The 22724-nt window shown below is 42.3% G+C and overlaps 1 protein-coding gene and 1 non-coding gene across 9 annotated transcripts in view; one reads left to right on the plus strand and one right to left on the minus strand.

Annotated features, from left to right (window-relative positions):
- Positions 1 to 217: 217 nt before the first annotated feature.
- Positions 218 to 22724, minus strand: part of ARHGAP18 (Rho GTPase activating protein 18) — a 123496-nt gene continuing 100989 nt past the window's right edge. For 6 of the 8 annotated variants that reach the window (XM_077162872.1, XM_077162877.1, XM_077162878.1 and 3 more), the window contains 3 exons: positions 8114 to 8238; positions 2914 to 2975; positions 218 to 1730 (listed from right to left, as the gene is read on the minus strand). In XM_077162872.1, the coding sequence (XP_077018987.1) occupies positions 1630 to 1730; positions 2914 to 2975; positions 8114 to 8238 (288 nt within the window). In that variant the 3' untranslated portion in view covers positions 218 to 1629. The other 2 variants (XM_077162873.1, XM_077162874.1) reach the window with 2 other exon arrangements.
- LOC143685376 (U6 spliceosomal RNA) lies at positions 10707 to 10813 on the plus strand. Its single transcript, XR_013176618.1, has one exon. It is a non-coding gene; the product is annotated as a U6 spliceosomal RNA (small nuclear RNA).

The raw sequence follows: 22724 nt of genomic DNA on the forward strand, positions 1-22724 counted from the left end.
ATCGTCAAAACCAGAAACAGAGTAACCAATGTGTTTTGAAAAGTGCACCCCCTCCCCCCAAAAATTAGGGAAACAAACTTATATTTCCAAGATATTTTCCCACTTTCAAAATTACACAGAAGCAATGAAACAGTAGAAACACTTTGTAACCATAACAACAGGATTAGTTGACTCGTGAACACATAGGATAAAAAGTAATAATTCCAAGAGAAGATAATTTAGAAAAATGCATTTAATTATAAAATTTCTTTTGAAATAAAAAAGCAATGGCACTAATCACCACAAAGTTATTTAAGTGATCCTGTCCACAGGCTGCTCTTGCAATTATACGATAAAATTTACGACTGTTCTCGTTAACAGCATTTTCCCTCCTAATTAGAGTGACATCAAGAGCTTCTGAGAATGTGTAATTTTTCCTAAAGTACTACTAAAAGTGTCATACACAGTTTGTGCAGTATTCATCTACATCACCTTTTATTTACTACACTCTGATCTTGTAAAACATTTAATATTTCGCTCTCATTTCACTCTTCTACATATGTAAGGAGGCTCATTTTTGTTGCAATATGGTTTATGCATTAAAATCCCTGGGAGGAGTAGTTTTCACAACATTTTAATAAATTTATTCTGATTATTTAAAATAAGTACACAAGCAAAACTTGTTCACGTGACTGACTGTGTCATTCAGACCCAAAAGAATAACTGTTCTGGCAGATATTCTATGAGTAAAAAAATCCTTCTTTAAGTAGAATACATTCTCCATTACTGGATTATAATGCAATGTGTATTTATAATGCTAACAGGCCAACAGGTAAATCCAGCTATGACTTTTTAAATTCCATTTTGAAGAGTACAGAGTACGCTGACTGCTTTCGCTTGTACTCAGCTTGTTACCCAGCTCTTCAACCTGGATATATTTTATTTACTCTCCATATATCCATATTTCATGGGTCAGTAACAACTTGCAGTTTCTGACAGTTCCAAATTCTTGATAGTGGAGGCAGTTCTGTGTATGTCAGATGAGCTGAAAAAATCCAAATCACTTCATGTGCTACAGCAGGAAAAAGTAAGACGTTATTGTTTGAACAAATGATTCAAAGAGATGAATATTAACGCTCGGTAGTGACGGGAATACTGCTGAACTCAGTCTGCTCTGAGGCACGCTGCCGTGACAACTGGGCATACCTGCAGTTGTCATCATGACAGCCTTTTTGTTCAAGGCACACCTGGGTGAGGGAAGGGAACAGAGAGGAGGACAGAATGGTGAGAAAGCACTGATCACAGTAGAAACGATTTTAAGAGAAAAGCACGAGAGGGAAGAGAGTATATTTTCATATGAGAAAAATGTATGTCACATCTGGGCACGTTTCCTGGCGTTTCTGAAAATAGCCCACAAGCCAATTAAGCCTCTTTTCTCTCACTCCAGAGATAGACATTTTCTAATAATAACATCAATACCAACAAAACCTGTCATTCTGGCAGCAGCACAAACCCACACTTTTTTAAAGGCTGGAGCGTGTCACTGTTTAATAGTTGGGTGTGGTGGAAAAATAGAGGCTCCTGCCATTTCTCTCATTGGCCCCCTCGACCTGGCAGTACGACGAAGTCCCCCGGCTGGGCTGCCGCTGGTTAAGTCCTCTGCAGGAGCCTGGGCTTTATCACCCACTCGGCATTTGGGTTGAGCTGATGTAAATCCTTCATGTAAGTGTCATCATCGAGGCAGCGCTCCCCTACACAGAGACAGTTCGTCACCTCAGTACAGAAAGTCACGGGAATGCGGTTTTAAACGTGAGCCTGCTGGTCTCACTCTGCAGTCGTGGACTTCAGAGCCCTTCGCGTCCTTTCCCGCCTCCCCTAACAACATCTCAGGACTTGGCCAAAACGCTTGAAAAGTCCATGGAGTAGCCTTTCTCTATATAAACAGGCTTCAAATTAGGAAGTTGTAAATACTTGGTGAAACGGGCTTTTAAAGGATTCCTTAAAAGCTTATTCACCTTTATAAAGAGTGGCACCAACTTCGAATCCACCTAAATCGGGAACCACACTTAATTCCCAATCATCTCCAAGCAAACTGAAATATCAGATACATTAATATTCAAATACTAGTTACTAATAGAGCTAGCAATTTCATGGGTCTAATCTCATTATGGTTTCTTTAAGTTTTAAGTACAAGCCTTCATCTTCTTGTATTTGACTTTTATTTGTTAACATTTTTAAGTCCCTGAAGTAAAAAAAAAACAATGAAATTTACCTTAAAATATTTTCCCTTTCTATTTTGAATTTAACATCATTCTATTTATTTCTTAACAATTTCACATTACCATTTTCGAGAATCATAAAAGGAAAATAGAGAACATTTATTTTAAATTTTTTAAAAAGATGAGTAAGAGCCACTATGCTGATAATTTAACACGGGCAAAATAAAATAGAAGACTAGGCCAAAGTAAATTCATTATCCTATTTCCATTTCCTATGTTACCAATGTATATATATATTATTTAGTAGGAGATTAACTGAGGCAAAAACAATTTCTGTTTTCATAAAAAGATCTAGCATTGTACTATAATAGAAGTGTTACTCTGGTCTTAAATAAACTCAACTGTTTTCATTATTAAGATGTGACTTAGTACATAAAAAAGAAGTTTTGAAAACTTTGCATCATTAAGCATGCTAAAAGTTATCCCTATGGTGGGAAACTTGCCTTTGCTGAGGCTGAACACACTTACGCAGTTGCACAGAAGGAGCTTAAATAGAATTCAGAATGGAAGGTAAGACCACTAAGCGATCTGTACTAGTTAGCAACTACCTACAGCCTGGTATATTCCTTTTTTTTTTCCTCTCCAAATATACAAACAATAACCATCAGCAGTGCTAAATCAGCATGTGAATACACAGAAAAAACAAAGTGCTTACCAATATTTCCTCCGATTTCAAACAAAAAAATGTCCCCTCTCTGGAGAGTCGGAGCAGCCCCACTATTAGGGACAAAACAAACCAATTAGTTAGTTGCATCATCAAAGAGCTCACAAGTCAATCACTCTAATGGGTTTGGGGAATTTTGGCTTGTATGGAAAATCCATAACTTAGCCACACTGTGATTAGCTACACATTTGTGTTTTCCCATCTGATAAATGTGGCGAATAAGTAATAAAATGCCACTCCTGTAAATTAAAATAAACAAATTGCATCTTACGTTTGAAGGCAAAAGAAGAGATAAGTATCTAAATTTGTAAAATTAAAAAGAAAAGTGACATGCAACATTTTAGCTGCCAATTAAATTATTAAGATGATAGCCTACTTGTGTGGGGGGCGGGGCAGGAAAGTCCTTGCAAACCTCAAAGAGGAAATGTTTCCACCTTTGTTTCCACCCCGAGTTTATTCAGTAAGTGCTTACCATGTGCTTGCTGGGCTGACAACCCTAACAGAGTGCTAGGGGATGTAAGGAGTAAGCCTCAGTTTAGAGCCCGCCTGGGGGGCCACCCAGTGAGGGAGGGGCACGCACCCAGAGCAGACACAAATACTCTTTATGAGGAAGGGTGATGGATTGCAAATCAACTCTTCCGAGAAATAACGCTTTCAGAACACAAGGCTCAAACGATAAAAATCTGTAAAGTTCAGTGGTTTCCAAAAACATTCCGTTTAAGAATTTTCTTGGAAGCCTTAAAATGCAGATTTAGAGCTCTAGAGAATCTGATTTACTGTGTCTGGGATAAAGCCCCTCAAATCTGCTTTTAAAATGCCCTGTCATGGATTCCCATGCACAGACAGGTGTGGGAGCCACTAATGTACACTACCTGGAACTGAAAGGAGAAAACCAGTTTCAACTGTTATCCCAGCTGTTGTGAAAAAAACCTGGCATAGCAGAAGCTTTTCCTAACCGGCAGCATCTATTGGGTGACTCGTCTGATCATACAGCTTCCTGTCCCCTTGCTGCCCTCGGCACACCAGGACACTAGTACTGGGTGAATGAACCCTTCCATTCAGCCCTCACCTGCTGAGTCAGAGGCTGAGAGTCAACTCAGTTTCTTTCCAAACTGCTGTGTGCTTATTTTTTTAATTAAATAATTTTATTATTGTTATTTACAATATAGTATTCAAGCCAATAAACTCTAAATATAAAAAGAGTCATTGGTTCTATGAAGAGAAAGTTGAATGTTTTGGGAGATTTCATAAAAAAAGTTCTTATCAGATATTGCTCTCGGACTGATGCTAAGGAATCCATGTTCCTTTTCCACTTGAAAGAAAGCAAAACTGGAGTTTCCGGTAAATGCAAACCTTTGCTTAATGCTAATCAACAAATCCATCACCAGAAAAAGGGCAAGAGTCCTTCACCAAAGACCGGGGAGTGAATGCACAATGTATTGTACATTTATTTTATGTCATTTGCGAGTTCATTGGCTTCAGTGGAGAAAGTGGAGGAGGAAAAGGACAGAGGGAAGTAGGGCTTCCCGTGCCCACCCACAGGTGGAAGGCAAGTGGGAGAAGGTCGGGAATAAGGGGAAAAACCTACGAGCATGTCCTGAAGGTCTCCCTTCCTGCGGGGCGCAGACAGAGTGCTAAGCATGCCCTGGTCATTTTCCAGTTAACTGAGAAGGGGCTTTACGGGACCAGCCTCGGGTGAGCAGGATGAGAGGGGTGGAGGTGGAAGACGAGATGCAGCTTCAGGGGGTAGCAAATGCTTGTTTATTAAAAGCACAACTGAAAATGCCCAGACGTGGAGGGCGATCATCACAAAACTCGGGTGTTCTCTCACAATAGCTCTATAAAGTCACCTTGAGCACTGCGTGCAACTTCCTATTGCATTGTACATTTTCAGCCAGTGCAGGAACCAAAGCGCAGGCTAAATTGAGCACTTTGGTCCTGGAAGCAAACGCTGTACCAATTATTTGGGTCCAGTTTGTAAGAGCTGTGTATATGAGACGTCAGATCTTCAGGACACACTCGGGGAGAGGAAGGGGAGTTCTCTCTGGTGGGAAGACGGGAAGAGTTGGTACTAGGTGAAGGGAGGGAGTACAGAGGAACTGGACTGACTTGTTGAACGGGAGAGATCCTTTAAGGACCAAAGACATCTCAAAAATTCCAGTTATTCCCAGGACTTAAAATCCCAAGAAATCCCACCTCCTCCCAGCCTCACACCATGGCTGCGAGCCCCGCAGTGCCGCTGTGGCCAGCAGATGAGATGGATAAGGGATGGTTCTGGAAACAGAAACCGCAGGCCTGGAGTCCCAGCATTACCCCCTACCCCTTGTCAAGTCTCAGTGTTGTTATCAGCAAAACAGAAATAATAATAGTACTTACTTCAGAGTATTGTTGAGAGCGTTTATCTTGGCTTCCTGGAAGCCCAGATATTTCCAAACAGCCTCTCTTTCATTTTATCACCATCTGTTAACTGCAAAGACTTCTCTCCTTTTCCAACTTATAAACCGAGAGGAGGTGCTTTAAAATGTAGTTTTAATTCTTTCCAACACCCAGCAGAGAGCCTTAAACCCAGCAAGCACATACTAAATACTTGTGGGCCTGTATTAAAATTGGTGATTTCAGCAGAAAACTTGATTGAAGCCCCTCAATATTAGAACAAAGAGATAAAGTTCCACAAAAGACCAAAAACGAGCATCAGTAAAGTAGGATGCCAATGCTTCTGCTTTCACTTTTCTGAAATAAGATTGGTGTATTTCAATGAATGGAAAGGGGGAACAAAGCCTAAAATTCAGAAAGGAGGGTGTTTGTAAAAATAAATTAAAGTAATATGACTGGGCTAAACAAACTGCGTATATACATACAATGGAATATTATGCAACTTTAAGACAGAATAAACTTATGAAGCATGTAATAACATGGATGGACCTAGAGAACATTATGCTGAGTGAGTCTAGCCAAAAACTAAAGGACAAATACTGTATGGTCCCACTGATATGAACTGACATTAGTGAATAAACTTGGAATATGTCATTGGTAACAGAGACCATCAGGAGATAGAAATAGGGTAAGATATTGGGTAACTGGAGCTGAAGGGATACAGACTGTACAACAGGACTGGATACAAAAACTCAAAAGTGGACAGCACAATACTACCTAATTGTAATGTAATTATGTTAAAACACTGAATGAAGCTGCATGTGAGAATGATAGAGGGAGGAGGGCTGGGGACGTAAATGAAATCAGAAAGATAGATGTTAAAGATTGAGATGGTATAATCTAGGAATGCCTAGAATGTATAATAATAGTGACTAAATGTACAAATTTTAAAAATGTTTTTGCATGAGGAAGAACAAAGGAATGTCATTATTGCAGGATGCTGAAAATAGATGGTAATTAATATTTTAAAATGTCACCTTATGTGTGAGACTAAAGCAAAAATTGTTTATTTGTTACAAAATTTATATTTTGACTAGTGCATTTCCTAATATAACTTATGTAGATAGTTTGATTGAACACCATAAGTACTTGGAATCTCAGGTAGGACATGAGATTTTGTTGGTTTGTCCAGAGTGATGCCCCAATGAATCCCAGAGTGATCTGATCAGTGACTGGAAAAGTATTTGCAAAGTTCCCTTTGGGGAATGGTGAGAATGGGGAGAAATTCAACTTCCCCAAGTTGAATTCTTGATATTCTTACAAGCAGTGGGGAGAACCAAAGCTATAGGCTGAGCCCTCAGTCTTGGGGTTTGTTCAGATGAAACTTAACCCCACAAAGGATAGGTCAAGTCTACTTAAAATTTAAGCCTAAGAGTCACCCCCAAGAGAGCCTCTTTTGTTGCTCAGATGTGACCTCTCTCTCCAGCCGACACAACAAGCAAACTCTCCACCCTCCCCCTGTCTACGTGGGACATGACTCCCAGGGGTGTGGACCTTCCTGGCAACGTGGGACAGAAATCCTAGAATGAGCTGAGACTCAGCATCAAGGGATTGAGAAAACCTTCTCGACCAAAAGGGGGAAGAGTGAAATGAGACAAAGTATCAATGGCTGAGAGATTCCAAACAGAGTTGAAAGGTTATCCTGGAGGTTATTCTTACACATTATGCAGATATCACCTTGTTATCCAAGATGTAATGGAGAGGCTGGAGGGAACTGCCTGAAAATGTAGAGCTGTGTTCCAGTAGCCATGTTTCTTGAGGATGATTGTATAATGATATAGTTGTCACAATGAGACTGTGTGATTGTGAAAACCTTGTGTCTGATGCTCCTTTTATCTATCTTGTCAACAAACAAGTAGAACATATGGAATAAAAATAAATAATAGGGGGAACAAATGCTAAAATAAATTTAGTTTGAAAAAAAGTAATATAACTGTAGCTAAAAATAAGAATTCAAAGTGTAAAAACTGAAAACTCAACACACTTGACTGAACCCCTAAAATTCAAGAGGAGATACTGTGCAATGTCTCTCGGAAAGCGCATATCTGATAGTGTGCTAAAGTTGCCAGTGGTTTTCAAAGGACTTTACTGCGCTGAAAAGCCCAGGAAAAGGGGGGGGGGTCAGTCACCTCGAACGGGGACAGGTGCTCTGCTGCCTTGGGGTCCAGCTCAGGAACAGGCTGTTGTTTCCCAATTCTTTAGACCTTTCGTTAGATTTTGCTGTTTAATTTTTATTTTGGGGGGGACTGCGTGGTCCAGGAATTGAACCCAGGTCTCCTGCATGAAAGGCGAGCATTCTACCACTGAACCACCCATGCACCCTTGCTGTTTAAATTTGGGGTTACTTTTTATTCATTATCTTTAATTTCTTAAAAAGCTGCATTTTTAATGTATTTGTTTGAATCCCACTGTCTCCTAATTAGCAATTTCCTAACAGTCTATTGACAGTAATTAATGTCCAATCAGCAGATTCTGGAAGGAATACTGAGTGGCCTCCCGTGCCAAGGCCACAGGCAGGAGGTGAAGGAACCCTCAGACACTCCACTCGAAAGGCTCAGCTTTGGAAACAAACTACAAGCAGGCTGAGCTCGCTCCAACACCCCAACTGTCAAGCCTGCTCGTGTTCATTGCTGGAGAGACAGACGCTCTAAGCACTCCATGCCATGCCACAGTTCAAGAAAGAAAGGGGCGGGGGGTGGGCAGGAGACAGAGGCACAGACACAGAAAGTGAGTGATGGGGGGACAGTCACGTCTCTACCTTTCTTGACTGAGAAACCTGGTAAGAACGTCGCCGGCTTTCAGTTCTTCCGTGAGCTGTATCGCCATGGAAACTCTGGAAAGATGGGGAGCTTGCACTCGGATCACTCCCCGAGGAACGTCAGCCTGCAAAGCAATGGCGACACTGGAGCAAAGCTGGCAGCACACACTCGTGACACTGGGCACGCCGCGCCACCAGGAAGCACGCCTGGGGACGGCACATTACACTTCACTACATAAAAGCCTTAACTACTGCATAATGCAATTTGCTAAATGACATCAAACCTCCAACATCCTCTTAACGGCAGTAGGGGAACCTTATAATGCCTGTGCAGTGATGCTTAATTATTTTTAAAGAGGTAAAGAATGATAGCAATAACCATCACTGCTGTATTAAGTGCTGATTTCTGAGCGTTCTCTTTGAGAGGGTGTCCCTGCAGGTAGCAGTTTAGGAAATTGAATCAGAAAGCAGGGACCTCACGGGCTATTGCAATTCATGCTTTTTAAAAAATCGTCCTGTACATTCATAAAACTTCACATGCAAAAATTTGCTCCCAAAAGTCAAGGAAAACATATTTTCCTAATATAGCAAAATTGTTTCTGTTCCCCATGTGGTTAATGAGCTTCCATTTTTAACCAATTCTAAGCCCTTTGCCCATGTTAAGTGCCTTTTATTTGTATTTGGGGGAAACAAGAACATTTTGAGGTTCTGTAGTACCAAATAGTAGTCAAAGCACCCAAAATTAAAGACTTAATGAATTCCTAGATATTTCTCCTAAAGTAAACTTTAGTATATTATTTATAACTGTACGTCAAACAGATCTTAGGCCTTTAAACAAGCAGCATGCACAAATTATGTTTGGAGATAAAGCTTTAAGCACTACCAATACAAAAACAGTACCTTGTTTAATGCACCAAAATTACTAATCAACTACAGGGACTGTGCTAGGTCGCTTTACCTCGCAGATATATAGAATAAGACACAGTATTATTTTTTTGCCCACAATATCAAGTAGTTTTAATGTAAATGATCTTTAGTTTTTTTTTACTAGAACAGTTGTAGATTTACAGATCTTACCAAAAATAGTTTCCATATATTGCACTCCCCTTTTAAACCTTTGCATTAGCGTGTAACCTCTTCCATAATTTTTGAGACAATATTATTACGATTATGCTACAAACTACCATTCACAGTTTACATTAGGGTTCACTGCTTGTGTGGCACGGTTTAATGGTTTTTAAATTTTTCATTCTGGTGAATATACACAAGTCGTATAACTTGTCTCGTTTTAACCACTTCTAACCACACCATTCAGTTAATACATTCACAAGGTTGTGCCACCATCACCACCATCCTTTACCAAACCATCATTCCAAACGGAAACTAAGCACAAATTCAGCACTAACTCCCCTTTCCCTGCCCCTGCTAACCTGGACTCTAACTTCCGACTTTATGAATTTGCTTATTCTAATGACTTCACATCAGTGAGATCATATCCTATCCTTTTGTGTCTGGCTTATTTCAGTCAACATGATATCTTCAAGGTTCACCCATGTTGTTGCAGCATCAAAATTTTATTTTTTTCACAGCTGAATAATATCCCATAAGAATATACCGCATTTTGTTTATCAATACATTGGTTGATAGAAACTTGCTTCCATCTTTTGACAACTGTGAATAATGCCCCTATAACATCAGTGTGCAAATATCTGTTCAAGTCCCCACTTTCAACTCTTTTGGGTATATACCTAGAGTGGGACTGCTGGGTCATAATGTAATTCTATACTTAGCTCTGAGGAATTGTCAAACTTTCCCACAGCAGCTGCACCATTTTACATCCCCACCAACGATGAATGAGTGTTCCTAGTTCTCCACATCCTCACCGGCACTTACCATTTTCTGTTTTTTGAGTAGCGTCTCATGGAGGCTTTGATTTGCATTTCCCTAATGGCTAATGATGTTGAGCATCTTTTCATGTCCTTATTGGCCATTTGTCTATCCTCTTTGGAAAGATGTCTTTTAAGTCTTTTGCCGTTTTTAAATCAGGTTATTAGTCCTTTTGTTATTGAGTTATATATTTCGGATATTAAACACAGTGGATGGCTATGTGGTTTCCAAATATTTTCTCATATTCTAAAGGTTGTCTTCCTACTTTCATGATGAAGTCCTCTGATGCACTAAAGTTTTTAATTTTGATGTCGTCCCACTTACCTATTTTTGTGTTGTTGTTTGCTTGTGATTTTGGTGGAAAGTCTAAGAAACCATCACTTAACTCAAGGTACTGATGACACTTCCCTATATTTTCTTCTAGGAATTTTATAATTTTAGTTTGGTATTGCTGTCTCTGACCTATTTTTGGGTTACTTTTTGTGTCTGGTGTAAGATACAAAATGCTTTTGCATACGAATAGCCAGTTTCCCAGCACCACTTGTTGAGGAGACTATTCTTTCCCCACTGAGTGTTCTTGCACCATTGTCAAAAGTCAATTTGGGGAGCGGGCCACGGTGGCTCAGTGGCAGAGTTCTCGCCTGCCATGCTGGAGACCCGGGTTCGATTCCCGGGGCCTGCCCATGCAAAAAAAAAATTATTTGGAGTGCTTACTTCAGCAGCACATATTCTAAAATTGGAGTGATACAGACAAGATTAGCAAGGCCCCTGTGCAAGGATAACACACAAATTCATGAAGCATTCACATTAAAAAAAGAAAAAAAATCAATTGGAGGGTGTGGTTAAGGTCAGCTAAGATTTTATAGTTTTATAAGATTTTTAATACTTTTCATAGCATTCATAGCAGACGTATTTCACACAAGACAAGAATTTGGTTTCCATTCTGTTAAAATGACAACGTTTTCTTGGATTATTTGTTTGCTCTTAGTGAGAAGCTATAAACGGTTTTTGAACCATCTGCGTAATCTACTTAGATGAGGAAGATTCTACGTCTTATCAGACCGATGTACTTACTGATATGCATGTTGACCGTCTCCTTCCTTGTTTTAGACAATGCCTCTTCACTTTAAAAAAAATAATGTCCTTTCAGAATCATGGAAACTCTATTTACTTTCAAATTTTTGTCACCTTGATTAAATAAATAATAAAAAAATATATATATATATCAATTAGCCACAATATGAGGGTTTATTTCTGAACTCTCAATTTGATTCTATTTGTCTATATGTCTGTCCTCAAGACAATAGTCTTTTGATTACTGTAGATTTGTAGTACATTTTTTTCTCTTTCAAGATGGTTTTGGCTATTTGGGGCTCCTTTTGTATACATGCTGTGGGAATTCTGACTGGGAATGTAGACCACTTTGCGTAGAACTGACGTCTTTAACAATATTTAGTCTTCTAATCCATGAACATGGGATGTCCTTCCATTTATTTAAGTCTTCTTAGACTTCTGTGCCAGTTTGAAATTGTTGTGCACCCCAGAGTGGGATATTTTCATTAAGGTGTTTCTATGGAGATGTGAGCCACCCAATTGTGGGTGCGACCTTTTGATTAGGTGGTTTCCATGGAGATATTTCTCTTTCCATTCCAAATGGGTCACTTAATGGAGTCCTTATTTTTTTCACAGCTGAATAATATCCCATCATAAGAATATACCGCATTTTGTTTATCAATACATTGGTTGATAGAAACTTGCTTCCATCTTTTGACAACTGTGAATAATGCCCCTATAACATCAGTGTGCAAATATCTGTTCAAGTGATACAGACAAGATTAGCAAGGGAAACATTTGAAAAAAGCTTCAGAACTGACATAGACAGAGACCTTTGAAGATGTGGAAAGAAAATGTTTCCAGGGAAGCCGTTTGAAAGGAGAAGCTGGGAGAGAAAGCTAGCAGACGTCCCCATGTGCCTTCTCAGCTGACAGAGAAACCCTGAACACCATTGGCCCTTTCTTGCATCAAGGTATCTTTCTCTGGATGCCTTAGTTTGGACATTTTTTAAGGCCTTAGAACTGTAAACTTGCAACTTAATAAATTCCCTTTATAAGAGCCAACCCATTTCTGGTATATTGTATTTCTGGCAGCATTAACAAACTACAACAACTTCTTCCAGCAAACTTTCAGTTTTGTAGTTTTCCATGTAGAAATCCTTTATATCCTTGGTTAAATTTATTCCTAGATATTTGATTCCTTTATTTGGTATAGTAAATGGAGGTTTTTCTTTATTTCCTCTTCAGATTATTCATTACTAGTGTATAGAAACACTACTGACATTTGGGTGTTGATGCTGTACCCTGCCACTCTGCTGAATCCATTTATTAGCTCTAGTAGCTGTCATGGGGTTGTCAGCATTCTAATTATAGGATCATGTCATCTGCAAATAGGGCAAGTTTTACTTCTTCTTTTGCAATTTAGATGTCTCTGCATTGCTTTTTTATAGCACAGAGATACTAAAGGTGTCGTTAATCTGATTTCCTTCAAAGCTTTACAATTAGGCTATATAAAAATATAGATGACCCAAAAGAAGATTTAAAATTGCTGCTCAGTAACATCTGAGATTTAGAATGGAGACAAGGAAGGAAAGATTCTACATTGTTGACGGCTGTACAAGGGAGCACAGAGTCGTGCAAGACCAAGGCTTCTCTCCCCCCATGGGACTGCAAACAGCTGCTACACCTGTGAGCGTACCCCAGAGGGTGTGACCCCAGCCCCAGAAATGGCACGGCCCCCATCTTCAGCCCACAGCTGACCACTCAGGGATGGTCCACCAAGGGCTCTTACTTCAAACCTGGACTGAGACAGACAAAACCCTTTGCACTCCTGCTGGTAAGGAACCCAGGCATAGCATCCTGTCCAGTTTCACTCCTGGGCGCGAGTGCTCAACGCAGTGTCTGTGGGATACCAAATGCCAGCCCGTGCCCAGCCCCCACCCCTGTCCAGCCTGGACCCTGGGCTTGTTTCCCGACTTCTACTTTCTGGGCCACGTAGTGGGACTCAGTGCCTTAGTCTAGTTCCCAGCCCTGACCCTTCCTGAGGATGCAAACTAACTGCACACAGTCTTTAATTTACCTTTGCCCTTGGTTCTGAGACAGACTTCATTTTCATTTGCAACGTTGTGGAAAAGGAACTGTTTCTTATAGTAGATGGGGCATTTCACCCAGTGGTGCTGTTACCATTTATTGGGAGGGAGTATTAATCTAAGGGTCAATCTCGTGGCTGAGGAACAACATTACACGAGGCTGTCCCTGGGACTCAATCCCCGGCTTCTATCCTGTGCTGGCCACTATCCCTGCTGGCCTGGCCTGGCCGCTCTAATTCCTCCCAGGGGGTGGGGACGATAACGTGGCAGAGAGGACTTTAGCAATGCAGTCAGGGCTGAAATACCAACCTTGGAAGCACTGAGTCTGTGTTAGTAAAACCCCCAGCCCACCTGTCCTCTCAGTAAAGGCAACAAATATTGGTATTTTGGATTCTGTGGCAGGCTGGTGTTTGCAAGTATCCTATACTTTTTGCTGATGTTAATAGTTAGGAAATCCTGGCCAGGTCACGGTGGCAAAGACCTTAACACAGAGGCTGTATTTGATGAATAATAGTGACAAAAATTCTTCCCATAATTATGTTTTACCCAATCCTAGAATATCAAAAAAGGAAAATCTATGCTGACACCTAAAATGAGGTAAGATGACAAGCAGTTTTTACACAGAGAGGGCACACAATAAATGCATCAGAAAACCCAGATCATCCAGAAATATAACATAGAGCCACAGAGGGTTCCAGCTCAACCTTAGCCTCTCACTGCTCTGCCACTACTCCCCGTGACATTCGGCAGTTTAGATTAAACAACAAAACAAAGCCCACTCACAATCCCCTGAGAACGTGGCAGGCTTCCCTAGCCTTGTGCACGGTCCAGTGCCCTCTGGAGATACCCTGTCCATGGCCTTGACCCACTGTCATCGCCCAGCCCTAACTCCTCAGGCCCCATGGAGCCGTCGTGGGCCCCGGGGTCAGGAGGAATCTTGTGCCCTTTCACCAACAGCTGACCCTCCCTCCGAAGGGGCACCCTGACATAGGACATCCATACCTGTGTGTCCCAGCACTCATTAATGCTGATTAAATGAATCACACAACAACATTCCTCACTAAAGAAGGAAAGAAAGTATTCCTGCATGTAATTCCTTAATGGGAAAAAATGACCTTGAGCATATTGTCTAACTTGTACAATGAGTCAGTAGCGGGTTGGTATGTGTGGGAAAAGCACCGACTGCAAGGGATGGACTATCGTTAATAGTAGCGTCTTAATATTTGTTCATCAATGGTGACAGACGCACCACTCCAGTACAAAGGGTCAGTAATGGGGGAAATGGGTCTGGGGTGTTTGGGTTTTCTTTTTTTATGTCTGTCATTTTTTTCTTTGGAGCAACGAAATGGTTTAAACCTGAATGTAGTATTTGCAAAGTCCCCTTGGGGGAACAGGGAGAAAGGGGGAAAATCCAAGTTCCCCATGTGGAGAATTCCTGATATTCTCTCAAGCAGTGGGGACAACCAAATGAATACACTAACCCACCAATCTTGGGGTTTGTTCATATGAAACTTATCCCCACAAAGGATATACTATACCTACTTAAAATTAGGCCTAAGAGTCACTCCCAGAGAACCTTTTTTGTTGCTCAGATGTGGCCTCTCTCGCCAGCCAACAAGCAAACTCACTGCCCTCCCCCACTCTGTGTGGGACGTGACTCCCAGGGGTGTGGACCTTCCTGGCAACGTAGGACAGAAATCCTAGAATGAGCTGAGACTCAGCATCAAGGGATTGAGAAAACCTTCTTGGCCAAAGGGGGAAGAGAGAAATGAGACAAAATAAAGTGTCAATGGCTGAGAGATTTCAAACAGAGTCGAGAGGTTACCCTGGAGGTTATTCTTATGCATTTTATAGGTATCCCCTTTTTAGTTTAAGGTGTGTTAGAGAGGCTAGAGGGAAGTACCTGAAACTGTAGAGCTGTGTTCCAGTAGCCATGTTTCTTGAAGATGAATGTATAATGATATAGCTTCTGCAATATGACTATATGATTATGAAAACCTTGTGTCTGTTGCTCCTTTTATCTATGATATTGACAGATGAGTAAAAAATATGGACTAAAAATAAATAGCAGGGGAAACAAAAGTTAAAATAAATTGAGTAAATTGAAATACTAGTGAACAATGAAAGGGAGTGGTAAGGGGTATAGAAAAAACATAGGGGGAACAAAGGTTAAAATACACTGAATAGATGGAAATACTAGTGGGCAATGAGAGGGAGGAGTTAGGGGTATGGTATGTGTAAGTTTTCCTTTTTTCTTTTTATTTCTTTTTCTGGAGTGATGCAAATGTTCTAAAAAATGATCATGGTGATGACTACACTACTGTGTGATGATATTGTGAGCCATTGATTGTCCACCATGCATGGAACATTTGTATGTTAGGAACGTCCATGTTTGTATGCTGTTTTTGTTTTATAATGCAAAATAAATTAAATTAACAAAAAACTGAATGTGATGATTGCACAATCAGGTGGGGACACTGTGAGGTACTGGCTGTATACTCTGGACGGATTATATGGTATGTGACTATATCCAATAGAATTTGCAGGAAGAAACACACTGTCTAAACAAGTCACACTGCTTCCATCTACCCCGTTATTCCCTGTACTGCTGAGAAAAGGCAGGGGGAGAAGAGAGCTGGGAGGGACGGAAGGAAAGGTGACGGGAACACAGTTCAGTCAACGCCCACCACGAGCCGAGGAGAAACGCGCGGCCCCCCATCGGCGCGCCCATGCCTGCAGGGGCGGCCCCCTCCCACCTCCGCACGGGCAGGTGACCCCAGCCGTGTCCCGCAGCCCGCGGGCCTTCCTCGTCCGAAGCGGGGCAGGGAGATGGCCGCCACAGAGAGCACCTCCACCGGCCTGGCCGCCTGGGTCGGCTTCTGCGGGGTGTCCCGTGCCCGGGAAGGCCCAGCAGGGCTGCCCGACGGGGCGCAGGAGCGGGCTGCGCTGCACGGGCGGAATGGCGTGAGCGCTGCCCACACGCTCCTCGCGGCTGCCTCGGCGCCAAGCAGGGACGAGAAGGGGGCAGCCCTGACGCGGCCGAGCCCTCCCCAAGCTGGGAAACCCGTACCCCATTTCACATAGAGGGGAGCCGGCACCCCGCCGCCCTTGCGAGGACGTCCTCCACCAGCAGCGCGCGCACGGTTAGACAGGAGGTGGCCGGCCTGGTACCCCGACTCCGCGTGCGCGCGTGGACAGGCCCGGTTCTCAGTCCGTCTATTTCTGCGATAACACATCCAAAAGCCTCGCACCCACACAAAGCCGGAGGGTCTGACGCTGACCCCAGCGTGGTGCACTAGACGGAGCTCCTCGTGTCAGCCCACCTGCTGTGGACGTGCCCTCGCGTGTCACAGCGCCTCCGGGCGAGTCGGCCCGGTGTGCACTCCTCTGCGACGGGCGGCTCCTGAGCCCCTCGTGGGTGGGCCCCGACTGGGCGAGGGTGGCCTTCCCGGCGTTCCCCGAGCTTTACTAAGAGGCGACATGCAGAGGTAGCCGGAGGAGCCAGAAGCTGGGGTCGGCGGACCCAGGGGTGCGGACCAGGAGCGAGCGACTGGCCACGTGCTGGAGCAGAGCCGCCACCAGGGCTCCCCAAGGCTCGCCGCGGCCGGCGCCACCCACCCCAGGGCAGGGAGAAGGCACGGCCCTGCCCCACGGCTCACTGCCTTCCTAACCCCAAGCCGATGCATTCCCATGGGCGGCCCCCCACTGGGGGCTGCCTGCACCAGCACCCGGCACACTCAGACACACCCTGCCTTTGCAGCAGAAAGGAGTTTAGCTGGCAGACCTGATGGTAAATGAGGAGAATTTTCAAATTTGTTCTGGAAAGTTTTTGCTGGATAGTTTGGTTTGTAAACAACCAAATGTTGTTTACATAAAGACGATAAACAATAAATGATACCAAAGCTCCCGTTTAAATGGTGTATGACAACTACTAATAAACTCCAAAATAACGCTGCATCAAATACTAAAGCTATTAGTACACTAATTATATTGAGCTTCCAAGCTCTGAAAAGATATGTCTGAAAAGATAGGTTTGATCATTAGGCCAAACCCTCCGGTCTTAACTTGAGCTATCATAATAGCTGAATCCGTGCAGAGTATAATCCTTGTAACCTTCCTATTTCATGCTTTCTTGTCTAACAGCTGTAAACCGACCCCCTACTTATTATTTTTTTTGGCATGCTTGTGAACTGAAGTTATGTGATGTACATACAGCAGCTATTGTAAAAAAGCAGTATTTGACTAACAAACGACTTCAGTTTAGTCACAAAGGATTTTACAACTTTAAAATATGTTACAGTTAATTTCTTAACCATACAAAGACCATTGTAACAGAACACATGCTCTCATATGGACTTGGCATGTTTTGCATATTGAACTAAAGTATTTTTTAAATCTGATTTTATTTCTTGGTATTCAACTAAACAAACAAGGATTTTAATATTTTTTCATAAGGGGTAGATAAACATTTCCTAGCTCAGAAGTTTGCACTCTAGAGATCAGAAATTTAAGCCCTTGTCAGACCTTTGGAAGATGTGCATTAATTTCTTCCACTTTTTCTTTTGTTAAAAAGTCTAATTTAAATGTAAAACCGTCATCTTTAATACGACAGAAAAACCTTTTATCTTAAAAAGGACAAATTGGAAATATAGCTTTCTCTAAAGAAGGCCCAATATAACACATAGTTTAGCAAATCAAATGAGGACATTTTAGCAAGGTATCTTAAACTAAAATGGTGTATTCATCATGCTAGGCTGAACTGACAGTACTGGGGGGTGGAGATACATAAGAAATTCTCTACTACCTTAAACTATGTTCTGATCATAATTGGGCCTTTGCTATACAAATGTCTTAAACTTGCATCTAACTCACTGATTTGGAGAATTGTAAAAAGGGCCTGAAATAATGTCCACAGGGAATAAGCATTTGATTTACAGTGAAATAAGTTCTGATCATTTTCTCTTTTACTCTCATACTCTCTTATAAAGGAAAAAAATCAGGGAATGTCTTTAAAAGAAACAAGAGCTTGTACTTGTAACTGCAATTTGATTTCCGATACGAGGTCTCCACGTAATCTGAACAGTTTCCGGACCTAAAGCAGACGCTGGACGCGCTGGTCAGAGCTGCTGGGGAAGCCAGAGTGAGGCAGTCAACCGAGTGGCCAGAGACCCGCCCCCAGCCACCGCGAGCCAGGCCCCGTTGCCAACTCGGGGCTCTTCAACGCCGTACTCCCTGTGTTCCAAGAACCAACCGCGAAATGCGCGCCACGAGGCATTCTCTAACACGCCGCCCGGCTGTACACTTCAGGCGGCCCCGATCACCCCCCGCTGACTCCACAGGAGGGATCTCCTGTTCCCGCCACCGAAAGACCGGTTGTGGGGAGCAGCCGGGCCCATTTCGGAGACCTTCCCCGAGCCGGGTCTGTGCCCAACCTCTCTCCGAAACGCACAGCTCCCTGTACTTTGAGAGGTGAGCGTCAGCGGCCGAAGAACCAAACAAACCTACGTCCACACTGACCCCGAAGCCGGGACAACTCATCAATTCCCAGCCACATCTAAATGTACAAACTTAAAAAATGTTTTGCATGAGGAAGAACAAAGGGATGTCATTATTGCAGGGTGTTGAAAATAGATGGTAATTCATATTTAAAATTTTCAACTTATGTGTGAGACAAGCAAAAAATGTTTATTTGGTACAAAATTTATATTTTGACTAGTGCATTTCCTAATACAATTAGGAAATTCAATAAGCTGTTTAACTGAACACCATAAGTACATGGAACCTTGAGTAAGGCATGAGATTTTGTGGTTTTATTCAGAGTGATGCCCCAATAAATCCCAGAGTAATTTGAATAGTGAATAAAAGGGTATTTGCAAAGTCCCCTTTGGGAAATGGTGAGAAAGGGGGAAAACCCAGCTTCCCCAACATGAATTCTTGATATTCTCACAAGCAGTGGGGACAACATAAGCTATAGGCTGAGCCCCCAATCTTGGGGTTTGTTCATATGAAACTTAACCCCACAAAGGATAGGCTAAGGCTACTTAAAACCTGGCCTAAGAGTCACCCCTAAGAGAGCCTCTTTTGTTGCTCAGATGTGGCCTCTCTCTCCAGCCAACACAACAAGCAAACTCTCCACCCTCCCCCTGTCTACGTGGGACAGGACTCCCAGGGGTGTGGATCTTCCTGGCAACGTGGGACAGAAATCCTGGAATGAGCTGAGACTCAGCATCAAGGGATTGAGAAAACCTTTTCCACCAAAAGGGGGAAGAGTGAAATGAGACAAAGTAGCAATGGCTGAGAGATTCCAAACAAGAGTCAAGAGCTTATCCTGGAGGTTATTCTTACGCATTAAGTAGATATCACCTTGTTATACAAGATGTAATGGAGAGGCTGGAGGGAACTGCCTGAAAATGTAGAGCTGTGTTCCAGTAGCCATGTTTCTTGAAGATGGTTGTGTAATGATATAGCTTTCACAATGTGACTGTGTGATCGTGAAAACCTTGTGTCTGATGCTTCTTTTATCTACCTCATCAACAGACGAGTAGAACATATGGAATAAAAATAAATAATAGGGGGAACAAATGTTAAAATAGATTTAGTTTGAAATGCTAGTGATCAATGAAAGGGAGGGGTAAGGGGTATGGTATGTATAATTTTTTTTCTGTTTTTGTTTTATTTCTTCTTCTGAATAGATGTAAATGTTCCAAGAAATGGGCATGATGATGAACATGCAACTATGTGATGATATTGTGAATTACTGATTATATATGTAGAACGGAATGATCAAAAATAAGAATGTCTGCATTTGTTTGGTGTTTTTTTTTTTTTGGTATTTAAAAAAAAATTTTGAAAAAAAATAAAATTCCCAGCCACAGGCACATGAAGGTCACCCCTGGGTAGGGAGGCAACCTCGAATAATTCTGGGTGAAAAGACTGGAAAGCCACAATTTTCTCAAAACCGCTAAGAGAAAACAGAGGGTGGGAGGGATACCAAATGAAATGCTACCAGAAAAATGCGTTTATGTACTGGAGATGGGTTCATGGGGGAAAAATTCCATAAGAAAATGAAATATGCATCCACACATGCCAAACAGAAAACTTTTAAAAACACCCTCACAATTTGTCGTAAGATATCACACCCAGCTCTTGTTCTAGGAGGTTCTGATTCAGTGGATTCCTGCCTGGCCCAGGCACGTACTTTAAAAAAATAATTCTAGCAACACTACGGAGGCCTGGGCTGACACTGCTGGCTGAGCACCACTACTCTGACGTTACCTCTTCATTCTACAGGGAAACTGAGGTCCAGAGAGAAAAAATGCCTTGCCACACTCGTTAATGGCAGAGCGGAGCTACACCCCCAAGCCACGTGAGTTCCGGTGTGCACAGGGTGGGACTATGTGTGTCTTTACGGCATCCATCACAATCACAAATTAAAACTATCGGGAAATAGTTATTTTTAGTGGTCTACAATTTTGTTATTTTTTACCAAGTGTTCCTCCTGCTGTAATTAACAGAGATGTCTCATTAGTATTTAAGAACATCTATGTTTGCACTAAACAATTAATATGCCGTAGTCATTAAAAACGTTTGTCTTTTTAAGTAGATGGAGAGCATCCCTTACAGCACGGTTCAAACTATTAATTTACCTAGTCAAGCATGTCTTAATGATAAGAACGTCCAATTATACCATTAGCATTACTAGCATACAAAGTGTTTCAAAAAATGTTACACTGATACATTTTCATGACCTCCACATTCTGTCACTTTTCAATGCTTGGTGATCCACATTTTTCCATCAAAAGTCACCAAAATCCTCTGCAGAAGGTCCTACCTGACCCCCATGCAAACGCAGCGGGCTCAGCATCAACCACACTCAACTCTCTGTGGCAACCGGCAGGGGTGACAAAGCTGGTTTTCACAGAAAACTTTTCTCCTTGGGTTTCCAAGAGGCTACACTCTCCACCATATTCTAGTTTCTATTACTTCTCGGCCTCTTTACCAGCCTTCTTCCACGGCCCACTGCTTCAGGGCCCCCAGACACCTGCCTTTGCCTTCTCTTTTCTTGCTGCATGTACCGCTGTGTGGATTATGAACTACTCCACGGCTCCAATGACAGAACCTACGCTGAGCCCAAGCGGACACCCTCCTCCCTGGGCTTGATGATCTGCCCAAAACGCAGCTCCTGACTCCCTCATCGTTTCTTTCACGTTGTGCATTTTCCTTGATGCAGCGTCTGATGATAAAGCACCAGCGGTAAAACCCTGGATTCCTCCATCTTCCTCATCCAATTGGACAGACATTCCATCTGCCTCCAAGCCCTGCGGGTCGCTCTGTCTCACATTCAGAACATCCTCTCCCTGCACTGCTGGGCTTGGCTGGGCCCAGGACAGTTTTAAAAGCTGTGCATTAAAGACATTATAACAGCCGCAACACACATCTACCGGTTACCACCCGCAAGCCCAGCCCAGTAGGTCAGCATGTGTCCTAAGAATTTTACTGTGACACGTGGCGAAACAGGATAATGCTGGGACCCGGATTTAAAGTCATCTAATTCGGTTTCCAGTTACAGCTCTACCACTTCCTATCCAGATAAGCCTAAGTAAGTTACTTAAGATTGCTCATCCTTACTTTCTTTATTTGTAAAAAATGAGACAACACACTCCGGTTACACTGCTATGAATATTGAATGGGGCAGTGTTGGCAAAATATTTAGCAACATGCCTGACCTCTGGCAAGTATTCTATAAACGACAGTTAATATAACCCCTTACAAATACAGGAGTATACTACCCACCTGCATTTGTATTTTTTCCCACATAGTAGAATATTATGAATATCTTTTCATGTCATTATATATAGGTATATGTTTTCATGTTACATGGTTCTATGGATATGCTGTCACATATTTAACTGACCTGCATCCTTTCAGATCATTTCTAATTTCAGCCAGCTTAAAAAAAAATGGCAATGAAATTAAGCATGCATACTGGCATGCTCAGTTTTTTCCCTTTGAAGAAATGTCTGAGTCCAATGAGAAGCACGATTTTCAAGTTTTTTCTCAAAGTGCCACTAGTAGCTACCCTCTCCCCTTTATTAAATTTTATACTTTCAAAAAAGTACTTAAAACTTAATCAAATAATGCCAAGAAAGTGTTTATAGGGGGAAAATCTGTCCATAAAAGTAGGAGAAAATTTTTTTATCATTGCTGCGTCTTTAAGGAGGTCAAAGCAGAATTTCAGACCAAAGCAGGTGAGTGCACTTCCACGTCACTCCACAAGATGTCAGCACTTCACTGGGAACCCCAGTGGGCTGGGGGCTGGGGGCTGGGGGTCAGACACGGGGAACAGCAGAGAGAAGCACTGTCGTTTGTTTCACCCTCAAAAGTTGCAATGCTGGCCAGGCTCGCTTCAGGACTGCGCCCTCGCACAAATACTCTAAGTCCAATGGCTCAATCTGCTTTTTGCAGCAGTTTGTAACCGCTGATTTTTTTTTGGAACATCTCAATTTTCTTCTTTTCAGAAGTAAACAACTCACCAAATGCTTCTCCAGGTCCACAGATGCTCACTGGAGCCCAGGTGCTCTG

The sequence above is a fragment of the Tamandua tetradactyla genome, chromosome 5, assembly GCF_023851605.1.
Source record: "Tamandua tetradactyla isolate mTamTet1 chromosome 5, mTamTet1.pri, whole genome shotgun sequence".
Classification (NCBI taxonomy): domain Eukaryota; kingdom Metazoa; phylum Chordata; class Mammalia; order Pilosa; family Myrmecophagidae; genus Tamandua; species Tamandua tetradactyla.